Source organism: Rana temporaria, unplaced genomic scaffold (assembly GCF_905171775.1).
Source record: "Rana temporaria unplaced genomic scaffold, aRanTem1.1, whole genome shotgun sequence".
NCBI lineage: Eukaryota > Metazoa > Chordata > Amphibia > Anura > Ranidae > Rana > Rana temporaria.
This window is the reverse complement of record NW_024404689.1, coordinates 18,916-42,146: the sequence shown is the minus strand read 5'-3', so window position 1 is coordinate 42,146 and position 23,231 is coordinate 18,916. Positions and strand designations below refer to the sequence as shown.

General features: G+C 48.7%; 1 protein-coding gene across 1 annotated transcript in view; it reads left to right on the top strand.

Moving 5' to 3' along the window:
• Positions 1–126: 126 nt before the first annotated feature.
• Positions 127–23,231, top strand: part of LOC120923015 (arf-GAP with coiled-coil, ANK repeat and PH domain-containing protein 1-like) — a gene marked incomplete at both ends in the record, with an annotated part of 37,111 nt that continues 14,006 nt past the window's right edge. Inside the window, 8 exon segments of the mRNA XM_040334877.1 lie at positions 127–201; positions 9,193–9,302; positions 9,699–9,747; positions 15,232–15,332; positions 15,535–15,646; positions 15,721–15,902; positions 19,705–19,774; positions 20,875–20,969. Of these exon segments, the coding sequence (XP_040190811.1) occupies positions 127–201; positions 9,193–9,302; positions 9,699–9,747; positions 15,232–15,332; positions 15,535–15,646; positions 15,721–15,902; positions 19,705–19,774; positions 20,875–20,969 (794 nt within the window).

Genomic DNA, 23,231 nt, shown 5'->3' with positions numbered 1-23,231 from the left:
TTATGGAAATGTCCCTCATACTCACTGCAACTGAGACATGTGGGGACCTCTGGTGTCCCTTATAGAGAAGAACGATGAGATCAACAATGGGCCATAAAGTAGACCGATGTTCATTCTGTTCTGCAGGTCCATCAGACGGTCCTACAAGGGGCCCGGGAGCAGAGAGATCTGGAGCAGAAACTCATCAGCATGAAACACAGGGTGAGGATGGTTTTCTATGGATGTCTGTGTATGGCTCATCCTCTCCCTTCCAAATCACATCTCTCTCTGATCCCTCCCCCTTCCTTATTACATCCCCTCCCTTCCCATCTCCTCCCCTCCCATCTCCTTGCTTCCCTTCCCATCTCCTCCCTTCCCATCTCCTCCCCTCCCTTCCCATCTCCTCCCCTCCCTTCCCATCTCCTCCCTTCCCTTTCCATCTCCTGCCTTCCCTTCCCATCTCCTCCCTTCCCTTCCCATCTCCCCCTTCCCATCTCCTCCCTTCCCTTCCCATCTCCTCCCTTCCCTTCCCATCTCCTCTCATCCCTTCCCATCTCCTCCCCTCCCATCCCTTCCTATCTCCTTCCTTCTCTTCCCATCTCCTCTCATCCCTTCCCATCTCCTCCCCTCCCATCCCTTCCTATCTCCTTCCTTCTCTTCCCATCTCCTCCCCTCCCTTCCCATCTCCTCCCTTCCCTTTCCATCTCCTGCCTTCCCTTCCCATCTCCTCCCTTCCCTTCCCATCTCCCCCTTCCCATCTCCTCCCTTCCCTTCCCATCTCCTCCCTTCCCTTCCCATCTCCTCCCTTCCCTTCCCATCTCCTCTCATCCCTTCCCATCTCCTCCCCTCCCATCCCTTCCTATCTCCTTCCTTCTCTTCCCATCTCCTCTCATCCCTTCCCATCTCCTCCACTCCCATCCCTTCCCATCTCCTCCCCTCCCATCCCTTCCTATCTCCTTCCTTCTCTTCCCATCTCCTCTCATCCCTTCCCATCTCCTCCCCTCCCATCTCCTTGCTTCCCTTCCCATCTCCTCCCTTCCCATCTCCTCCCCTCCCTTCCCTTTCCATCTCCTGCCTTCCCTTCCCATCTCCTCCCTTCCCTTCCCATCTCCCCCTTCCCATCTCCTCCCTTCCCTTCCCATCTCCTCCCTTCCCTTCCCATCTCCTCTCATCCCTTCCCATCTCCCCCTTCCCATCTCCTCCCTTCCCTTCCTATCTCCTCCCTTCCCTTCCTATCTCCTCCCATCTCTTCCCATCTCCTCCCTTCCCTTTCAATCTCCTGCCCTCCCATCCTTTCCCATCTCCTCCCTTCCCTTCCCATCTCCTCCCTTCCCTTCCCATCTCCTCCCCTCCCATCCATTCCTATCTCCTTCCTTCTCTTCCCATCTCCTCCCATCCCTTCCCATCTCCTGCCCTCCCATCCTTTCCTATCTCCTCCCATCCCTTCCCATCTCCTCCCTTCCCTTTCCATCTCCTGCCTTCCCTTCCCTCCCCACTTATCCCTCCCTTCTCTTCTCTTCGATCCCTTCTCACTCTTCCTTCTAATGTTCTATCCCTTCCTTCCTTTCCTATTCCTCTCCTATCTCTCCCCATCCATCTCCCACCAAATTCACAGCCCTCCCTGCCCCCTCCTTCCTTCCCTTCCCCTCTCCTCCCTTCCCGTTCCCATCTCCTGCCTTCCCCTCCCATCTCCTCCCCTCCCATCCCTTCCTATCTCCTTCCTTCTCTTCCCATCTCCTCCCTTCCCTTTCCATCTCCTGCCCTCCCATCCTTTCCCATCTCCTCCCTTCCCTTCCTATCTCCTCCCATCTCTTCCCATCTCCTCCCTTCCCTTTCCATCTCATGCCCTCCCATCCTTTCCCATCTCCTCCCTTCCCTTCCTATCTCCTCCCATCCCTTCCATCTCCTCCCCTCCCATCCCTTCCTATCTCCTTCCTTCTCTTCCCATCTCCTCTCATCCCTTCCCATCTCCTCCCCTCCCATCCCTTCCTATCTCCTTCCTTCTCTTCCCATCTCCTCTCATCCCTTCCCATCTCCTGCCCTCCCATCCTTTCCCATCTCCTCCCTTCCCTTCCTATCTCCTCCCATCCCTTCCCATCTCCTCCCCTCCCATCCCTTCCTATCTCCTTCCTTCTCTTTCCATCTCCTCTCATCCCTTCCCATCTCCTCCCCTCCCATCCCTTCCTATCTCCTTCCTTCTCTTCCCATCTCCTCTCATCCCTTCCCATCTCCTGCCCTCCCATCCTTTCCCATCTCCTCCCTTCCCTTCCTATCTCCTCCCTTCCCTTCCTATCTCCTCCCTTCCCTTCCTATCTCCTCCCATCCCTTCCCATCTCCTCCCATCCCTTCCCATCTCCTCCCTTCCCTTTCCATCTCCTGCCCTCCCATCCTTTCCCATCTCCTCCCTTCCCTTCCTATCTCCTCCCATCCCTTCCCATCTCCTCCCTTCCCTTTCAATCTCCTGCCCTCCCATCCTTTCCCATCTCCTCCCTTCCCTTCCCATCTCCTCCCATCCCTTCCCATCTCCTCCCTTCCCTTTCAATCTCCTCCCATCCCTTCCCATCTCCTCCCATCCCTTCCCATCTCCTGCCCTCCCATCCTTTCCCATCTCCTCCCTTCCCTTCCTATCTCCTCCCTTCCCTTCCTATCTCCTCCCATCCCTTCCCATCTCCTCCCATCCCTTCCCATCTCCTCCCTTCCCTTTCCATCTCCTGCCCTCCCATCCTTTCCCATCTCCTCCCTTCCCTTCCTATCTCCTCCCATCCCTTCCCATCTCCTCCCTTCCCTTTCAATCTCCTGCCCTCCCATCCTTTCCCATCTCCTCCCATCCCTTCCCATCTCCTCCCTTCCCTTTCCATCTCATGCCCTCCCATCCTTTCCCATCTCCTCCCTTCCCTTCCTATCTCCTCCCATCCCTTCCCATCTCCTCCCCTCCCATCCCTTCCTATCTCCTTCCTTCTCTTCCCATCTCCTCCCATCCCTTCCCATCTCCTGCCCTCCCATCCTTTCCCATCTCCTCCCTTCCCTTCCTATCTCCTCCCATCCCTTCCCATCTCCTCCCTTCCCTTTCCATCTCCTGCCTTCCCTTCCCTCCCCACTTATCCCTCCCTTCTCTTCTCTTCCATCCCTTCTCACTCTTCCTTCTAATGTTCTATCCCTTCCTTCCTTTCCTATTCCTCTCCTATCTCTCCCCCATCCATCTCCCACCAAATTCACAGCCCTCCCTGCCCCCTCCTTCCTTCCCTTCCCCTCTCCTCCCTTCCCGTTCCCATCTCCTGCCTTCCCCTCCCATCTCCTCCCCTCCCATCCCTTCCTATCTCCTTCCTTCTCTTCCCATCTCCTCCCTTCCCTTTCCATCTCCTGCCCTCCCATCCTTTCCCATCTCCTCCCTTCCCTTCCTATCTCCTCCCATCCCTTCCCATCTCCTCCCTTCCCTTTCCATCTCATGCCTTCCCTTCCTATCTCCTCCCATCCCTTCCCATCTCCTCCCCTCCCATCCCTTCCTATCTCCTTCCTTCTCTTCCCATCTCCTCTCATCCCTTCCCATCTCCTGCCCTCCCATCCTTTCCCATCTCCTCCCTTCCCTTTCAATCTCCTGCCCTCCCATCCTTTCCCATCTCCTCCCTTCCCTTCCTATCTCCTCCCATCCCTTCCCATCTCCTCCCTTCCCTTTCCATCTCATGCCCTCCCATCCTTTCCCATCTCCTCCCATCCCTTCCCATCTCCTCCCCTCCCATCCCTTCCTATCTCCTTCCTTCTCTTCCCATCTCCTCTCATCCCTTCCCATCTCCTCCCCTCCCATCCCTTCCCATTTCCTCCCTTCCCTTTCCCATCTCCTCCCTTCCCTTTCCTCCCCACTTCTCACTCTCCCTTCTAATGTTCTATCCCTTCCTTCTCCATTCCTCTCCTTTCCATCCATTCCCTTTCCCCTTACTCTCCCTTCTACCAGTGGTTTCTACCAGTGTCTTGTGTTGGAGTGGTTTCTACCAGTGTCTTGTGATGGAGTGGTTGTGGATTGTACCAGTGTCTTTTGTTGGAGTGGTTGTGGTTTCTACCAGTGTCTTGTGTTGGAGTGGTTTCTACCAGTGTCTTGTGTGATGGAGTGGTTGTGGTTTCTACCAGTGTCTTGTGTTGGAGTGGTGGTGGTTTCTACCAGTGGCTTGTGTTGGAGTGGTTGTCGTTTCTACCAGTGTCTTGTGATGGAGTGGTTGTGGTTTCTACCAGTGTCTTGTGTTGGAGTGGTTGTGGTTTTTACCAGTGTCTTGTGATGGAGTGGTTGTGGTTTCTACCAGTGTCTTGTGATGGAGTGGTTGTGGTTTCTACCAGTGTCTTGTGATGGAGTGGTTGTGGTTTCTACCAGTGTCTTGTGTGATGGAGTGGTTGTGGTTTCTACCAATGTCTTGTGTTGGAGTGGTGGTGCTTTCTACCAGTGTCTTGTGTGTTGGAGTGGTTGTGGTTTCTACCAGTGTCTTGTGTTATGGAGTGGTTGTGGTTTCTACCAGTGTCTTGTGATGGAGTGGTTGTGGTTTCTACCAGTGTTTGGTGTTATAGTCGTTGTGGCTTCTACCAGTGTCTTGTGATGGAGTGGATGTGGTTTCTACCAGTGTCTTGTGTTGGAGTGGTTGTGGTTTCTACCAGTGTCTTGTGATGGAGTGGTTGTGGCTTCTACCAGTGTCTTGTGTTGGAGTGGTTGTGGTTTCTACCAGTGTCTTGTGTAGGAGTGGTTGTGGTTTCTACCAGTGTCTTGTGTAGGAGAGGTTGTGGTTTCTACCAGTGTCTTGTGATGGAGTGGATGTGGTTTCTACCAGTGTCTTGTGTTGGAGTGGATGTGGTTTCTACCAGTGTCTTGTGTAGGAGTGGTTGTGGTTTCTACCAGTGTTTGGTGTTATAGTCGTTGTGGTTTGTACCAGTGTCTGGTGTTATGGAGTGGTTGTGGTTTCTACCAGTGTCTTGTGTTGGAGTGGTTGTGGTTTCTACCAGTGTCTGGTGTTATGGAGTGTTTGTGGTTTCTACCAGTGTCTTGTGATGGAAGTGGTTGTGGTTTCTACCAGTGTCTTTTGTTGGAGTGGTTGTGGTTTGTACCAGTGTCTTGTGTTGGAGTGGTTTCTACCAGTGTCTTGTGATGGAGTGGTTGTGGTTTGTACCAGTGTCTTGTGATGGAGTGGTTGTGGTTTCTACCAGTGTCTGGTGTGATGGAGTGGTTGTGATTTCTACCAGTGTCTGGTGTTGGAGTGGATGTGGTTTCTACCAGTGTCTTGTGTTGGAGTGGTTGTGGTTTCTACCAGTGTCTTGTGTAGGAGTGGTTGTGGTTTCTCCCAGTGTCTGGTGTTATGGAGTGGTTGTGGTTTCTACCAGTGTCTTGTGATGGAAGTGGTTGTGGTTTCTACCAGTGTCTTGTGATGGAAGTGGTTGTGGTTTCTACCAGTGTCTTGTGATGGAAGTGGTTGTGGTTTCTACCAGTGTCTTGTGTTATAGTCGTTGTGGTTTCTACCAGTGTCTTGTGTTATGGAGTGGTTGTGGTTTCTACCAGTGTCTTGTGATGGAGTGGTTGTGGTTTCTACCAGTGTCTTGTGATGGAGTGGTTGTGGTTTCTACCAGTGTCTTGTGTTATGGAGTGGTTGTGGTTTCTACCAGTGTCTTGTGATGGAGTGGTTGTGGTTTTTACCAGTGTCTTGTGATGGAGTGGATGTGGTTTCTACCAGTGTCTGGTGTTATGGAGTGGTTGTGGTTTCTACCAGTGTCTTGTGATGGAGTGGTTGTGGTTTCTACCAGTGTCTTGTGATGGAGTGGTTGTGGTTTCTACCAGTGTCTTGTGTGATGGAGTGGTTGTGGTTTCTACCAATGTCTTGTGTTGGAGTGGTGGTGCTTTCTACCAGTGTCTTGTGTGTTGGAGTGGTTGTGGTTTCTACCAGTGTCTTGTGATGGAGTGGTTGTGGTTTCTACCAGTGTTTGGTGTTATAGTCGTTGTGGCTTCTACCAGTGTCTTGTGATGGAGTGGATGTGGTTTCTACCAGTGTCTTGTGTTGGAGTGTTGGTGGTTTCTACCAGTGTCTTGTGATGGAGTGGTTGTGGCTTCTACCAGTGTCTTGTGTTGGAGTGGTTGTGGTTTCTACCAGTGTCTTGTGTAGGAGTGGTTGTGGTTTCTACCAGTGTCTTGTGTAGGAGAGGTTGTGGTTTCTACCAGTGTCTTGTGTAGGAGAGGTTGTGGTTTCTACCAGTGTCTTGTATTGGAGTGGTTGTGGTTTCTACCAGTGTCTGGTGTTATGGAGTGGATGTGGTTTCTACCAGTGTCTTGTGTTGGAGTGGTTGTGGTTTCTACCAGTGTCTGGTGTTATGGAGTGGATGTGGTTTCTACCAGTGTCTTGTGATGGAGTGGTTGTGGTTTCTACCAGTGTCTTGTGTTGGTAGTGGTTGTGGCTTCTACCAGTGTTTGGTGTTATAGTCGTTGTGGTTTCTACCAGTGTCTTGTGTTGGAGTGGTTGTGGTTTCTACCAGTGTCTTGTGTTATGGAGTGGTTGTGGTTTCTACAAGTGTCTTGTGATGGAGTGGTTGTGGTTTCTACCAGTGTTTGGTGCTATAGTCGTTGTGGTTTCTACCAGTGTCTTGTGATGGAGTGGTGGTGGTTTCTACCAGTGTCTTGTGTTGGAGTGGTTGTGGTTTCTACCAGTGTCTTGTGATGGAGTGGTTGTGGTTTCTACCAGTGTCTTGTGTTGGAGTGGTTGTGATTTCTACCAGTGTCTTGTGATGGAGTGGTGGTGGTTTCTACCAGTGTCTTGTGATGGAGTGGTTGTGGTTTCTACCAGTGTCTTGTGATGGAGTGGTTGTGGTTTCTACCAGTGTCTTGTGTTGGAGTGATTGTGGTTTCTACCAGTGTCTTGTGATGGAGTGGTTGTGGTTTCTACCAGTGTCTTGTGTTGGAGTGGATGTGGTTTCTACCAGTGTCTTGTGATGGAGTGGTTGTGGTTTCTACCAGTGTCTTGTGTTATGGAGTGGTTGTGGTTTCTACCAGTGTCTGATGTGATGGAGTGGTTGTGGTTTCTACCAGTGTCTTGTGTTATAGTCGTTGTGGTTTCTACCAGTGTCTTGTGATGGAAGTGGTTGTGGTTTCTACCAGTGTCTTGTGATGGAAGTGGTTGTGGTTTCTACCAGTGTCTTGTGATGGAGTGGTTGTGGTTTCTACCAGTGTCTTGTGATGGAGTGGTTGTGGTTTCTACCAGTGTCTTGTGTTATGGAGTGGTTGTGGTTTCTACCAGTGTCTTGTGATGGAGTGGTTGTGGTTTTTACCAGTGTCTTGTGATGGAGTGGATGTGGTTTCTACCAGTGTCTGGTGTTATGGAGTGGTTGTGGTTTCTACCAGTGTCTTGTGATGGAGTGGTTGTGGTTTCTACCAGTGTTTGGTGTTATAGTCGTTGTGGCTTCTACCAGTGTCTTGTGATGGAGTGGATGTGGTTTCTACCAGTGTCTTGTGTTGGAGTGTTGGTGGTTTCTACCAGTGTCTTGTGATGGAGTGGTTGTGGCTTCTACCAGTGTCTTGTGTTGGAGTGGTTGTGGTTTCTACCAGTGTCTTGTGTAGGAGTGGTTGTGGTTTCTACCAGTGTCTTGTGTAGGAGAGGTTGTGGTTTCTACCAGTGTCTTGTGATGGAGTGGATGTGGTTTCTACCAGTGTCTTGTGTTGGAGTGGATGTGGTTTCTACCAGTGTCTTGTGTAGGAGTGGTTGTGGTTTCTACCAGTGTTTGGTGTTATAGTCGTTGTGGTTTGTACCAGTGTCTGGTGTTATGGAGTGGTTGTGGTTTCTACCAGTGTCTTGTGTTGGAGTGGTTGTGGTTTCTACCAGTGTCTGGTGTTATGGAGTGGTTGTGGTTTCTACCAGTGTCTTGTGATGGAGTGGTTGTGGTTTCTACCAGTGTCTTGTGTTGGAGTGGTTGTGGTTTCTACCAGTGTTTGGTGTTATAGTCGTTGTGGTTTCTACCAGTGTCTTGTGTTGGAGTGGTGGTGGTTTCTACCAGTGGCTTGTGTTGGAGTGGTTGTGGTTTCTACCAGTGTCTTGTGTTATGGAGTGGTTGTGGTTTCTACCAGTGTCTTGTGATGGAGTGGTTGTGGTTTCTACCAGTGTTTGGTGCTATAGTCGTTGTGGTTTCTACCAGTGTCTTGTGATGGAGTGGTGGTGGTTTCTACCAGTGTCTTGTGTTGGAGTGGTTGTGGTTTCTACCAGTGTCTTGTGATGGAGTGGTTGTGGTTTCTACCAGTGTCTTGTGTTGGAGTGGTTGTGATTTCTACCAGTGTCTTGTGATGGAGTGGTGGTGGTTTCTACCAGTGTCTTGTGATGGAGTGGTTGTGGTTTCTACCAGTGTCTTGTGATGGAGTGGTTGTGGTTTCTACCAGTGTCTTGTGTTATGAAGTGGTTGTGGTTTCTACCAGTGTCTTGTGTTGGAGTGATTGTGGTTTCTACCAGTGTCTTGTGATGGAGTGGTTGTGGTTTCTACCAGTGTCTTGTGTTGGAGTGGATGTGGTTTCTACCAGTGTCTTGTGATGGAGTGGTTGTGGTTTCTACCAGTGTCTTGTGTTATGGAGTGGTTGTGGTTTCTACCAGTGTCTGATGTGATGGAGTGGTTGTGGTTTCTACCAGTGTCTTGTGTTATAGTCGTTGTGGTTTCTACCAGTGTCTTGTGATGGAAGTGGTTGTGGTTTCTACCAGTGTCTTGTGATGGAAGTGGTTGTGGTTTCTACCAGTGTCTTGTGATGGAAGTGGTTGTGGTTTCTACCAGTGTCTTGTGATGGAAGTGGTTGTGGTTTCTACCAGTGTCTTGTGTTATAGTCGTTGTGGTTTCTACCAGTGTCTTGTGTTATGGAGTGGTTGTGGTTTCTACCAGTGTCTTGTGATGGAGTGGTTGTGGTTTCTACCAGTGTCTTGTGATGGAGTGGTGGTGGTTTCTACCAGTGTCTTGTGATGGAGTGGTTGTGGTTTCTACCAGTGTCTTGTGATGGAGTGGTGGTGCTTTCTACCAGTGTCTTGTGATGGAGTGGTTGTGGTTTCTACCAGTGTCTTGTGATGGAGTGGTGGTGGTTTCTACCAGTGTCTTGTGATGGAGTGGTTGTGGTTTCTACCAGTGTCTTGTGATGGAGTGGTGGTGCTTTCTACCAGTGTCTTGTGATGGAGTGGTTGTGGTTATAGGGTCTTGTGTATTTTCAGACTCTCCCCTCTCTTTCTGCAGGAGGTTTCAGATGAGGACGCCGTCTTCCAGAGCGAGGGAGAAACCTCAGAGATAGTGATTGAAGGCTACCTCTATAAGCGGGCCAGTAACACCTTTAAGACCTGGAGCCGGTGAGAGGGTTTCCATGCTTGTTTCAGAAAGGTGGGGGCAGCAAGGAAGTGGGGTACAAGGCGGATCAGGATAACAGACACCGGGAGCGATGGAGGGAGATGGGTGATTGGCGGGTTACACCTGGCACTGCCTACGGGAGATGGGTGATTGGCGGGTTACACCTGGCACTGCCTACGGGAGATGGGTGATTGGCGGGTTACACCTGGCACTGAGTACGGGAGATGGGTGATTGGCGGGTTACACCTGGCACTGAGTACGGGAGATGGATTTGGGGGTTAAAATGTGAAGATAGAAGAATATTGAATGTGACAGATAAAGCAGCATGTCGGGGGAGGGGGGAGTTTGGGTAGAGGACATTTTATAGAAACATAACGTCTGTTCTGTCTCCTCTCTAGTCGGTGGTTTTCCATTCAGAACAATCAGCTGGTTTATCAAAAGAAGGTGGTGAGTAGACGGTCCCCCCCCCCCCCCCCCCCCCGGCGTTCATCTTATGATAGACGCGATCTAATAATTGGGGTGCATGCTTTGTGTTCAATGAAAACGTTCAGGTCTCCATTGAATTCCACGAGAACATTTGAGGTCCTCCTTGGACTCCAATAAAGGATTTGAGATCTTCACTGGATTCCTGTGAAGGATTTGATGTCATTCTTGGATCCCAGAGAACAATTTCGTTTTTTACTCTAAACACAAATTGTAAGGTCTTGTTTGGACCCCAGTGAATGGTTGAGGTCTTTCCCGATCTCTAGATTTGAGGTCTTTCCCGATCTCTAGATTTGAGGTCTTTCCTGGACTTGAACAATTTCAGTTCTTCATTGGATTCCAGTCAGGGATATGAGGTCTTCCATGGATTCCATTGAAAGATTTGAGAACTTTCTTGAACTCCATTGAGTGATTTAAGGTCTTTCCTGGACTTCTAATGAAAGATTAGAGGTGTTCCTTGGAATGTAGTAAATTATGTGAGGTTTTTCCTGGTCTGCAGTGAAGGACTTGCGGTCTTCCATGGATTTCGGTGAAGAATATGAGGGGCCAGATTCAGATAGGTCAGCAGATCTTTAGATCCGCGTAACCTATCTGATTTACGTTACGCCGCCTCAAGTTTTTGAGGCAAGTGCTTTATTCAGAAAGCACTTGCCTGTAAAGTTGCGGCGGCGTATCGTAAATCCCCCGGTGGAATTCAAATTCCGCGCCTAGGGGGCTTGTAAGATTTAAATCAGGCGCATCCCCGCGCCGAACGAACTGCACATGCACCGTCCGTAAACTTTCCCAGCGTGCATTGCTCCAAATGACGTCGCAAGGACGTCATTGGTTTCGACGTGAGCGTAACTTACGTCCAGCTCTTTTCTGAATCGACTTACGCAAACAACGTAAGTGTAACGGATTATGGACTATTCTGCCTGGACATTGATAATAATTGCAGGATCTTGAGAGACTACAAGATGTTGGTTAATTGTGACCCCAACCAGTCAATATTCTATGACAGTCTAGTGACATGCTAATTGCGTCAGGGCCTGGGAGACAGTCCATTGTCCTTGTATAAAGGTGTTGTAATGGACAGGTGTTAATCCCAGGTCTGCTCTCAGAACTATAATTATGCATGCTAAAAACTGTTTATGTGTGATAACCCTGTCTCTGTATGCGGAGACGAAACGTCTGCCTAGGAGACGGAGTGGGTGAAGGTTTTGTTGTTATTAAAGAATGTTTAGTAATTTGCCTTAGTGTGTGATGAGGGGGGGAGTGTCATTTGTTTCTGTACAGTTTGTAACCAGATATAAGGAGGAAAAATGTGGAAAATAAACTCTGTCTGCTTGACCCTCCAAACGTAGTCCGTCTCGTTTCTTGGAAGGGCGTTCGATGGGATATACCGGCGGTACCTGCATATCGCAGCTTGCCAGGGAAAAGGACGTCTCCAACGGCTGAGACCCTCACACCAGTGGGTAGCCGTTACATTGGTTGGCAGCGGTGGGATGGTCCTTTTATCCAAAGAGCAAGTTCTGGATGGAGTCGCAGTACGCCAGGCTGAAAAGATCCACACTAAAAGATCTATTGGAGAGTCGTGGTAGGAGCGCCAGCAACAGACCACGGAGGGAGCTGATAGCTGACCTGCTGGAGCTGGAGGAAATGGATGGATCCATGGAAGGAACGGAGCCCCTTGCACCGGTCAGCGAGGAAGATGTAATTACTGGGATTGTACAGCGGAGATTATCCTTGTATCCAGAAACGTCCGTGGAACTTATCAACCAGCTGTTCCGGGAAGCAAGGGAAGAGATACAAACGAAGAGGGGACAAGAACTGGAACTGGTAAGAGCGAGACAGCCCATTACACCTGCAGTTCCTACCCCCCCACCTGCTGCTACAGGAAAGAAAATACCGTTCACTGCATTTAAAGCTTTTGTAGAAAGTGAGGAGGAAATCGATGGATATTTGGCGGACTTTGAGAGGCAGTGCTCACTACACCAGGTACCACCAGACCAATGGGTCACTATTTTGTCGGGGAAATTGTCGGGCAAAGCCAATGAAGCCTTTCGGGCTCTCGCTCCAGAGGATATTTTACAATACCAGCAAGTTAAAAAGGCGCTGCTAACCCGATACGCCGTAACGCCAGAAGCCTACCGCCGGCGCTTCCGGGAGTCCAAGAAGATGGCTGTGGACTCCCACATGGAATGGGCCAACCAGTTACAAAGGGTGGCATCCCTTTGGGTCCAAGGGTGCAAGGCCAACACCGGGGAGGAAGTATTGCAGCTGTTCCTAATGGAACATTTCTTTCAAGACCTGGCCGCAAACATACAAGACTGGGTACGAGATCGCCGTCCCGCTAACTTAAACGAGGCGGCTCGGCTAACAGATGAGTACGCGGAAACAAGGAAAGTAAGCCAGGGTACTACACGGCTGGCTCAGAAGGTAGAACCGCGTACTCCAACCGTCACCCCATGCCCAGAGTTTCGGGCTCCAGTCCCACCACGTCCTCAGGGGCCTAGCAACTACCCCCGGGATTCGCCTAGGGTGACGTGCCATCACTGCAGCGACACTGGACATATTGCTCGTTATTGCCCTTTGAGAGCTACAAATAACAATTGGAGACGCACAACACCCAACACAGAGGTCACTCCATCACGTCCCTCTGCGGACCACTGCCTGGAGACCGAAGGGGGCCCTGAGGAATGTCTGGGAATTTGGTATGAGGCAGACCCAATACAAGCGGCCTCTCCGGATAACCGTCAGCATCACCGTCAGGAGGTACGGGTGAATGGACAAGTAGCACAAGGCCTAAGAGATTCCGGGACTACTATCACTCTGATTCAAAAACATCTGGTAAAGCCAGAGAACGTGTCCACTCGCACAGTTGCCGTCCGGGTCGCAGGGGGTGCTGTATTTCGCGTACCCACCACCCGGGTGCACTTAGACTGGGGAGCCGGGTCAGGAAAGACCACAGTTGGTATCATGGACAACCTACCTGCCGAGGTGGTGCTGGGCAACGACATTGGCCCTCTGACTTCGGCTTATTTACCTACACCTGCTGCTGCTTGTGCCGTGACCACCCGCGTTGCTGGAATCAACCCACTTGCTGCTGAGAACCGGGTAAGACTACCTTCCCCGACATGTACTGTAGATCCGGCACAATATCACAGTCTAAAATGGGAATGTGACAAGTTGGCCAGTGAGAAATCAGAGATGCAACGACACTATGTCATGTATTATGAGATGTCCCGTGGCTTGAACATTGAAATGCACAAACAGGCGGAAATTGTCAAAAGATTAAATGGGATTTGCATCCAGGTGGTGCCGTATCTGTCCCAAGAGCATCAGCAACAGGTTCTGGGAGCCATTGAGAGAGCAAAGCAAGTGACTGTTCCAGAATTGAATTCTATTATTCACCGTCACCATCAGCTACCGACCTGGTAAGCCAATGGGAAGGCCGACGGACTGTCCAGGCAAACGGAACTTTTACCCTAACAGCAGACCGGACATCCCCAAGTTGATCCGAAAAGGATCAATCCGGGTCTGCCGGAGTGTTCCACAAAAGGGGGGCAGTGTAACGGATTATGGACTATTCTGCCTGGACATTGATAATAATTGCAGGATCTTGAGAGACTACAAGATGTTGGTTAATTGTGACCCCAACCAGTCAATATTCTATGACTCAGTCTAGTGACATGCTAATTGCGTCAGGGCCTGGGAGACAGTCCATTGTCCTTGTATAAAGGTGTTGTAATGGACAGGTGTTAATCCCAGGTCTGCTCTCAGAACTATAATTATGCATGCTAAAAACTGTTTATGTGTGATAACACTGTCTCTGTATGCGGAGACGAAACGTCTGCCTAGGAGACGGAGTGGGTGAAGGTTTTGTTGTTATTAATTAAAGAATGTTTAGTAATTAGCCTTAGTGTGTGATGAGGGGGGGAGTGTCATTTGTTTCTGTACAGTTGTAACCAGATATAAGGAGGAAAAATGTGGAAAATAAAGTCAGTCTGCTTGACCCTTCAAACGTAGCACGTCTCGTTTCTTGGAAGGGCGTTCGATGGGATATACCGGCGGTACCTGCATATCGCAGCTTGCCAGGGAAAAGGACGTCTCCAACGGCTGAGACCCTCACACCAGTGGGTAGCCGTTACAGTAAAATTTCAAAACTCGGCGCGGGAACGACGGCCATACTTAACATAGGATACCCCTCACATAGCAGGGTTAACTATACGCCGGAAAAAGCCGAACGCAAACGACGTAAAAAAAATGCGCCGGGCGGTCGTTCGTTTCTGAATCGGCGGAAATCCTCATTTGCATATTAGTCGCGTAAAAAAAACGAAACGCCACCTAGCGGCCGGCCTGGAATTGCAGCCTAAGACCCAACGGTGTAAGTCACTTACACCTGTCGGATCTTAGGGATATCTATGCGGGACCTGATTCTATGAATCAGGCGCATAGATACGACAGCCGGACTCAGAGATACGACGGCGTATCAGGAGATACACCGTCGTATCTCTATCTGAATCTGCCCCGAGGTCTTACTTGGATTTCAATGAAAGACTTGAGGTCTTCCAAAGATTTCACTAAAAGATCTGAGGTCCTTCTTGGGCTCCAGTGAAGGACTCGCGGTCTTCCATGGATTTCGGTGAAGAATATGAGGTCTTTCTTGGACTTCAATGAAAGACTTGAGGTCTTCCAAAGATTTCAGTAAAAGATCTGAGGTCCTTCTTGGGCTCCAGTGAAGGACTCGCGGTCTTCCATGGATTTCAGTGAAGAATATGAGGTCTTACTTGGACTTCAATGAAAGACTTGAGGTCTTCCAAAGATTTCAGTAAAAGTTCTGAGGTCCTTCTTGGGCTCCAGTGAAGGACTTGTGGTCTTCCATGGATTTCGGTGAAGAATATAACGTCTTTCTTGGACTTTAGTGAAAGATTTGAGATCAGCCCATTGTGCCGTTTGGCAAAACACGGAATCAAGTGATTGTCCATGTGTATGTACTTTACAAACTGTACCTTTCCTACTCCCCAATGCTGCCCAACCATACTCCACGTTATATTATTTAGTTGCCAAAGCAATACACAACCACAGAACACCATTCAGTTTGATAAAAACTTTATTAGTCATTTATTTTAGTATTTCAATCAATAAAATTGGCGTGGTAAAGGAAGAGGGCGCGCAGATTAAGGATTGAACCCTGCAAAAATTTTCTGTATGATGGACTTCTTGTGAACTTACCTTCTCCATGGTTGTCTGTACCTAGGAGCCAATCCCAACATAATATCATTATTGGCAGAAGTGATGAGGATTTGGGAGATCACCCTCCGAAGGGTGATGCCATCTCTGATATCTGGTGACGTCGGATGTTTGGTGGGACCTCCTCTCTCCTGGGCATTCAGAAGCTTCTGCCATCCTCTATGTGTTGATATACAGATGTGTAAATTGCTGAACCCTGTGCAATTCTCCCCCCAGGAGCCTGTGACGGTTGTTATCGTGGACCTCCGGCTCTGCGCTGTCAAATTGTGTCCCGATGCCGACCGGCGGTTTTGCTTTGAGGTTGTGTCGCCATCAAAGTGAGTAGTTGGACTTCCCGAGGCTCTGGTGGGACAGGAGGGCCGAGGGTTCTGTTCTCACACTGTCTTCTGTTTTCCGTCCACCATGCCTGGATGTAGATTTGTGACAACAACCTGATGAGGTCACAGATAGGATATATATTGTATGTATTTCGCGTACTTACCTGTCCTGGTTCCAGTTCTGTCGCTATCTGTGTTGCAGGTCCTGCATGCTGCAGGCGGAGTCTGAGCGCGTCCTGCAGCTGTGGGTGAGCGCGGTTCAGAGGAGCATCACCACGGCGTACAGCGAAAACAAGAGGGACAGCGGAAGTTTTGTGAGTGACGCAACGCGTTGTGGGGTGGGTCATATAACTGTGTGTAGAGATGTGTGACCTCCTTCTCTTCCCAGAGATTGCCCCGTTCACCAGCTGAGGCTCCGGCACCGCAGAAGGGTGGAGTGCCGGGCGTACAGGATGCCATACTGAGAGTAGCCGGAAATGCGGCCTGCTGTGACTGCCGAGCCGCGGAGCCCGAGTGGGCGAGCATCAATCTAGGGGTGACCCTGTGTATCGAGTGCAGCGGAATTCACAGGTGAGGAGACCCTAGAGGACCCCAACCTCCTAATGACACCTGAGTGACTCAGCTACTTACTGACACTGCGATAATATCACCACTTGATAAAGGAGATAGCTAAGGGCTAGTTTTTGGACTTTTTAGGCACGATTTGGTTGGTCAGAATATATTTACTCAAGAAAAGATTTTCTCTAAAAAGTAGGTATGTTTATTTAGATATAAAATATCGTAATATGTAGAACAAATAAAGAAGAAAAAGTATTGCCGTTTCCAGCACAAAAAACTATCTAAGAGGCTAACTAGGCAAGCCTATCCATAAACATTGACAGGAATTATACATAAAATATAACAATGTATCCACAATGAGATTGAACACTTCCAGAAGGATTTGGAATAAAGTGCATAAACATAATTAGTAATCCTGTCAAGTTGTGGAAATGCAGGCAAAGATATGTCTGCGGTGGTTTGGCTTGCTGCGTTGGTAGACTCGACCGGTTTCGCGCTTTAGCAGCGCTTCCTCACGGAGTCAGCAGTGTAGTTTTAAAGACAGTATTGGTTGTTAGGGGGATCGATACATAAATTTTCTGGCAATAATAAAGGAAGAAACAGACTGTGTCCGGGCTGCTGGACGTTGTAAGGGGTATAGGGGAAACGACCCAAATAAAATAAAAAGTAACAGTCTTCAATGAAGGAGGGCAGGGCTTGAGGAAAGGAAAGAAGGGAGAGAGTAAACAGTACCCTCTATCAATCCTCAATAAATGCTACACTTCCTGGTAGCAGAAGTGAGCAACCAGAGCTGGGTGCCGGCTGATAGCCAAGTATTAAGGCAGTCTCTCGGGAGACTTGTGGAGGAGATCGCTGTCGCATATATTGAACCAGGCTTACCACTGCCTTAATACTTGGCTATCAGCCGGCACCCAGCTCTGGTTGCTCACTTCTGCTACCAGGAAGTGTAGCATTTATTGAGGATTGATAGAGGGTACTGTTTACTCTCTCCCTTCTTTCCTTTCCTCAAGCCCTGCCCTCCTTCATTGAAGACTGTTACTTTTTATTTTATTTGGGTCGTTTCCCCTATACCCCTTACAACGTCCAGCAGCCCGGACACAGTCTGTTTCTTCCTTTATTATTGCCAGAAAATTTATGTATCGATCCCCCTAACAACCAATACTGTCTTTAAAACTACACTGCTGACTCCGTGAGGAAGCGCTGCTAAAGCGCGAAACCGGTCGAGTCTACCAACGCAGCAAGCCAAACCACCGCAGACATATCTTTGCCTGCATTTCCACAACTTGACAGGATTACTAATTATGTTTATGCACTTTATTCCAAATCCTTCTGGAAGTGTTCAATCTCATTGTGGATACATTGTTATATTTTATGTATAATTCCTGTCAATGTTTATGGATAGGCTTGCCTAGTTAGCCTCTTAGATAGTTTTTTGTGCTGGAAACGGCAATACTTTTTCTTCTTTATTTGTTCTACATATTACGATATTTTATATCTAAATAAACATACCTACTTTTTAGAGAAAATCTTTTCTTGAGTAAATATATTCTGACCAACCAAATCGTGCCTAAAAAGTCCAAAAACTAGCCCTTAGCTATCTCCTTTATCATTTATACTAGGACGTGGCACCCTCTCTTTACTTTATAATATCCACATGCACACTACATGTGAGGATATTGTCATCCCTTCTCTCTCAATTAATATCACCACTTACTGACACCAGGATGACTAAACATCTTTCTTAAACCAGGATACATACTGACAATGGGTTGCCTTGACTACTAACTGACACCAGGATGACTTGGCCTCTTTCTTAAACCAGGATACATACTGACAATGGGTTGCCTTGACTACTAACTGACACCAGGATGACTTGGCCTCTTTCTTACACCGAGACGATCCAGCCGCCTACTAACAACCAGATGACACTGTGATGACCCAACCCTTTACTGACACTAAGATGACCAAACCCCTTACTGACACCAGGATGACCTGACCTCTTTCCTTCACTGGGATGATCCAGCCGCCTACTGACAACCAGATGACACTGATGACCAAACCCCTTACTGACACTGGAATGATCTAACCACTTACTGACACCAGAAAGACCCAACCTCTTTCTTACACCAGGACAACCTAACTGCTTACTAACACCAGGATGACCAAACCACTTGCTGACACTGGGATTCTTGTCCACTTACTGCCAGTGGGTTGACCCAACTGCTTACTTACACCAGGACCTGAACTCTTTCCTTCACCGGGATGATCCAGCCGCTTACTGACAACCAGAACTATCATTGGGATGACCCAACCATGTACTGACACTGAGATGACACAAACAATTATTGACACTGCCATGACCCGACCTCTTATGGACACTGAGACAACCCAGCTACTTACTGACAATGGCCCGGATTCAGATACCAGTTACGACGGCGTATCTCCACATACGCCGTCGTATCTCTGAGTGCGGTCGGTCGTATCTATGCGCCGGATTCAGAGAATCAGTTACGCATAGATTTCCCTAAGATCCGACCGGCGTAAGTGTCTTATCTTAGGCTGCATATTTACGCTGGCCGCTAGGTGGCGCTTCCGTAAATTTACGCGAGGAATATGCAAATTAGGTAGATACGCCGATTCAGAAACGTATGTCCGCCCGGCGCATTCTTTTACGGTTTACGTTAGGCTTTTTCCGCCGTAAAGTTACCCCTGCTATATGAGGGGTATGTGCGGCGTATCCTATGTTAAGTATGGACGTCGTTCCCGCGTCTAATTTTGAAAATTTTACGTTGTTTGCGAATAGGGCTGTACGTAAGTTACTTTCACGTCTAAAGCATTGACGATTTGCGGTGTAATTTCGAGCATGCGCACTGGGATTCTTTCACGAATTGCGCATGCGCCATTCATAAAAAACGTCAAATACGTGGGGTCACACAAAATTTAAGTAAAACACGCCCACATCATCCACATTTGAATTAGGCGGGCTTACGCCGGACCACATACGCTACGCTGCCGTAACTTAGGGCGCAAGTTCTTTCTGAATACGGAACTTGCGCCCTAATTTACGGCGGGCATAACGTATGTGAGATACGTTACGCCCGCCGAGAGATAGGCAGATCTCTCTGAATCCGGGCCCCTGAATTGATCCGACTGCTTACTGACACCAGGATGGACCTGATCTCTCTTTTACACTGTGATGACCCAACCGTTTACTGACAACTAGATGACCTAAACAGTTACTGACACTGGGGTGACCTGATCGCTTACTGACAACTAGATGACATGAACAGTTACTGACCCTGGGATGACCTGATCACTTACTGACACTTTGATGATCTGGCCACTTACATGAAATGGATACAGCGCCCAGAGGCGACTCAGTTCGCATGTGTTGCGCTTTACAAGTCTCTCACTTACTGACACCTGTATGGCCTGTCCGAGTATAGATCTTTCTGAGTATAGATCTACGTTTGTCCCAAGCATGTTTGCTCTCACCTACTGTTTACTGACGTACTACGTCTAATGGAAGTCTGCTCCAAGCATGAAAGGTTTCCGTCATGTCCATCCTTTCCCTTCCTTCCTCCAGACATTAGGTTCTTGCTGATATTGGTATTTTTGCTTCACCATATATCGATGATTTGGTCATGTGGCCTGTGTTATGGTGTGTTGGACCATACATTGCTTACAATGGGGGAGATCCAATATATTGACCCTCCTCCTCCTCTGGAATCATGACTAATCTTGGTCAGAGGTACGGATGAACCCCACTTGTCTCCTGATCCCCCCCTACCCAATAACCTCTTCTCTCTCACAGGAGCCTGGGCGTCCATTTCTCCAAGGTCCGATCACTAACACTTGACACCTGGGAGCCGGAGCTTGTTAAGGTGATGGTTTTGGGGCATTGTTGGGTGAGGTGGGCTCGGGATTGGAGATGATCTCCAGTTTTTTGGTGGGAAAGGTTTGGTCTGGGGTGATACCTGAGATGTTGCTGTGATGAACCCGGGACTATGTCCGCCGTCAATGCTTCCTGTGTCCAGAACCAGCACCGTCCACGACCCCTTAACCCCCCCAGTCACCAGACAACACCTCAGTGTAGAGGGGCAAACAACAAACCCATTTATTATCACACATGGACACAACAGATAAAATAACTCAGAGACACTCCCCCCACCCCACCCTTGGATTCAGGGCGGGTTAAACTGTCCAATGACAATAGACACACAGGTCAGGTGGGTTCAAACTTCTCATCAGTAAACAGTCTTATCAGCTGGGGGCTGCTGGAGGAACTCCCCTCCCTCTTTCCTCACAGCAAACACACTTACACATCCCATAATAGTTGAGGCATCAGACACAATAGACAATAGAATACAGTCACACCCCAAACCATCACAGCAAAGAGTACACAACAGCCTGAGACAACACACACTATATACAACATTGAGTGTGACTATCACAGATCATAGTGGGGTTCTCATTCACCCTGTACCCCTATTAGAGACACAGGGGGATCTACACATAAGAGGGTCCAGGGAAGCTGAACACAGAGTTTCCAGAGCTCTCCAAGGTAAGCTGAGCCCCACAAACCCCCCACCCAAAGTGACCCCTGTCACAGCCCCCCACCCAAAGTGACTTCCGTCACAGCCCCCCCACCCAAAGTGACTTCCGTCACAGCCCCCCCACCCAAAGTGACTTCCGTCACAGCCCCCCACCCAAAGTGACTCCCGTCACAGCCCCCCACCCAAAGTGACTCCCGTCACAGTTGCATATGACTGGGACTGGTTGGCTCAGTCATTCAATGCTATGGAAGGGTCATACTTGTTGGTCATTTTGAGTATATGGAATTGCTATTATTTGATTGTATGAAGTGTTCTGCTGGAAAGTCCTTCCAAGACTTGGCCGTGAAGCCGAATACTCAGGTCCACGCAGGGAAATCTGATGTTTTATTATCTGGGAATATTTAACGTTTATTTGTCTTTCATTACAGCTCATGTGTGAACTTGGGAACAACATTATCAATTCCATCTACGAGGCTCGAATCGATGAGATGAACATAAAGAGACCAACATCTTCCAGCACACGGTGATGTCAACACTCCGCCCTTCCCCCAATCCTTTGTATCATCTTCAGCTTTCACCTGTGACATCATAGGGTTAGGGTTACGGTGATGTCAACACTCCGCCCTTCCCCCAATCCTTTGTATCATCTTCTGCTTTCACCTGTGACATCATAGGGTTAGGGTTACGGCGACGTCAACACTCCGCCCTTCCCCCAATCCTTTGTATCATCTTCAGCTTTCACCTGTGACATCATAGGGTTAGGGTTACGGTGATGTCAACACTCCGCCCTTCCCCCAATCCTTTGTATCATCTTTAGCTTTCACCTGTGACATCATAGGGTTAGGGTTACGGTGATGTCAACACTCCGCCCTTCCCCCAATCCTTCGTATCATCTTCAGCTTTCACCTGTGACATCATAGGGTTAGGGTTACGGTGATGTCAACACTCCGCCCTTCCCCCAATCCTTTGTATCATCTTCTGCTTTCACCTGTGACATCATAGGGTTAGGGTTACGGCGATGTCAACACTCCGCCCTTCCCCCAATCCTTTGTATCATCTTCAGCTTTCACCTGTGACATCATAGGGTTAGGGTTATGGTGATGTCAACACTCTGCTCTTCCCCAATCCTTTGTATCATCTTCAGCTTTCACCTGTGACATCATAGGGTTAGGGTTATGGTGATGTCAACACTCCGCCCTTCCCCCAATCCTTTGTATCATCTTCAGCTTTCACCTGTGACATCATAGGGTTAGGGTTACGGCGATGTCAACACTCCGCCCTTCCCCCAATCCTTTGTATCATCTTCAGCTTTCACCTGTGACATCATAGGGTTAGGGTTATGGTGATGTCAACACTCTGCTCTTCCCCAATCCTTTGTATCATCTTCAGCTTTCACCTGTGACATCATAGGGTTAGGGTTATGGTGATGTCAACACTCCGCCCTTCCCCCAATCCTTTGTATCATCTTCAGCTTTCACCTGTGACATCATAGGGTTAGGGTTACGGTGATATCAACACTCCGCCCTTCCCCCAATCCTTTGTATCATCTTCAGCTTTCACCTGTGACATCATAGGGTTAGGGTTACGGTGATGTCAACACTCCGCCCTTCCCCCAATCCTTTGTATCATCTTCAGCTTTCACCTGTGACATCATAGGGTTAGGCCTACGGTGATGTCAACACTCCGCCCTTCCCCCAATCCTTTGTATCATCTTCAGCTTTCACCTGTGACATCACAGGGTTAGGGTTACGGTGATATCAACACTCCGATCTTCCCCCAATCCTTTGTATCATCTTCAGCTTTCACCTGTGACATCACAGGGTTAGGGTTACGGTGATGTCAACACTCCGCCCTTCCCCCAATCCCTTGTATCATCTTCTGCTTTCACCTGTGACATCATAGGGTTAGGGTTACGGCGATGTCAACACTCCGCCCTTCCCCCAATCCTTTGTATCATCTTCAGCTTTCACCTGTGACATCATAGGGTTAGGGTTATGGTGATGTCAACACTCTGCTCTTCCCCAATCCTTTGTATCATCTTCAGCTTTCACCTGTGACATCATAGGGTTAGGGTTACGGTGATGTCAACACTCCACCCTTTCCCCCAATCCTTTGTATCATCGTCAGCTTTCACCTGTGACATCATAGCGTTAGGGTTACGGTGATATCAACACTCCACCCTTCCCCAATCCTTTGTATCATCTTCAGCTTTCACCTGTGACATCATAGGGTTAGGGTTACGGTGATGTCAACACTCCGCTCTTCCCCAATCCTTTGTATCATCTTCAGCTTTCACCTGTGACATCATAGGGTTAGGGTGATATCAACACTCCGCCCTTCCCCAATCCTTTGTATCATCTTCAGATTTCACCTGTGACATCATAGGCTTACCCTTCCATTGGGAACGTTTTTATCCTTCATTAATGACATCATATGGTCTCCAACTCCCACTTATGACCTTGTGTAATCTGTAGCCTTCTCCTCATGACCTCATATGGGTTTCATCCTTCTCAGGCATCTCCTATGATAATCGACTTACGCCGAGCGGGTTGCTTAGTCTTTGTACGATGATTTCCGTTTTCTTTTGTCTGGTCTGTGTCTCTAAATAGCTGTAGATGGGATTTTATTTCAACAATTTGACCCTTATAAGAGTCACTGTGACGATGTCCGCCGTCAATGCTTCCTCTGTCCAGAACCAGCGCTATACAAGACTCTTTAGCCCCCCCAGTCACCAGACAACACCAGTCTAGAGTGGCAAACAACAAACTCATTTATTATCACACAT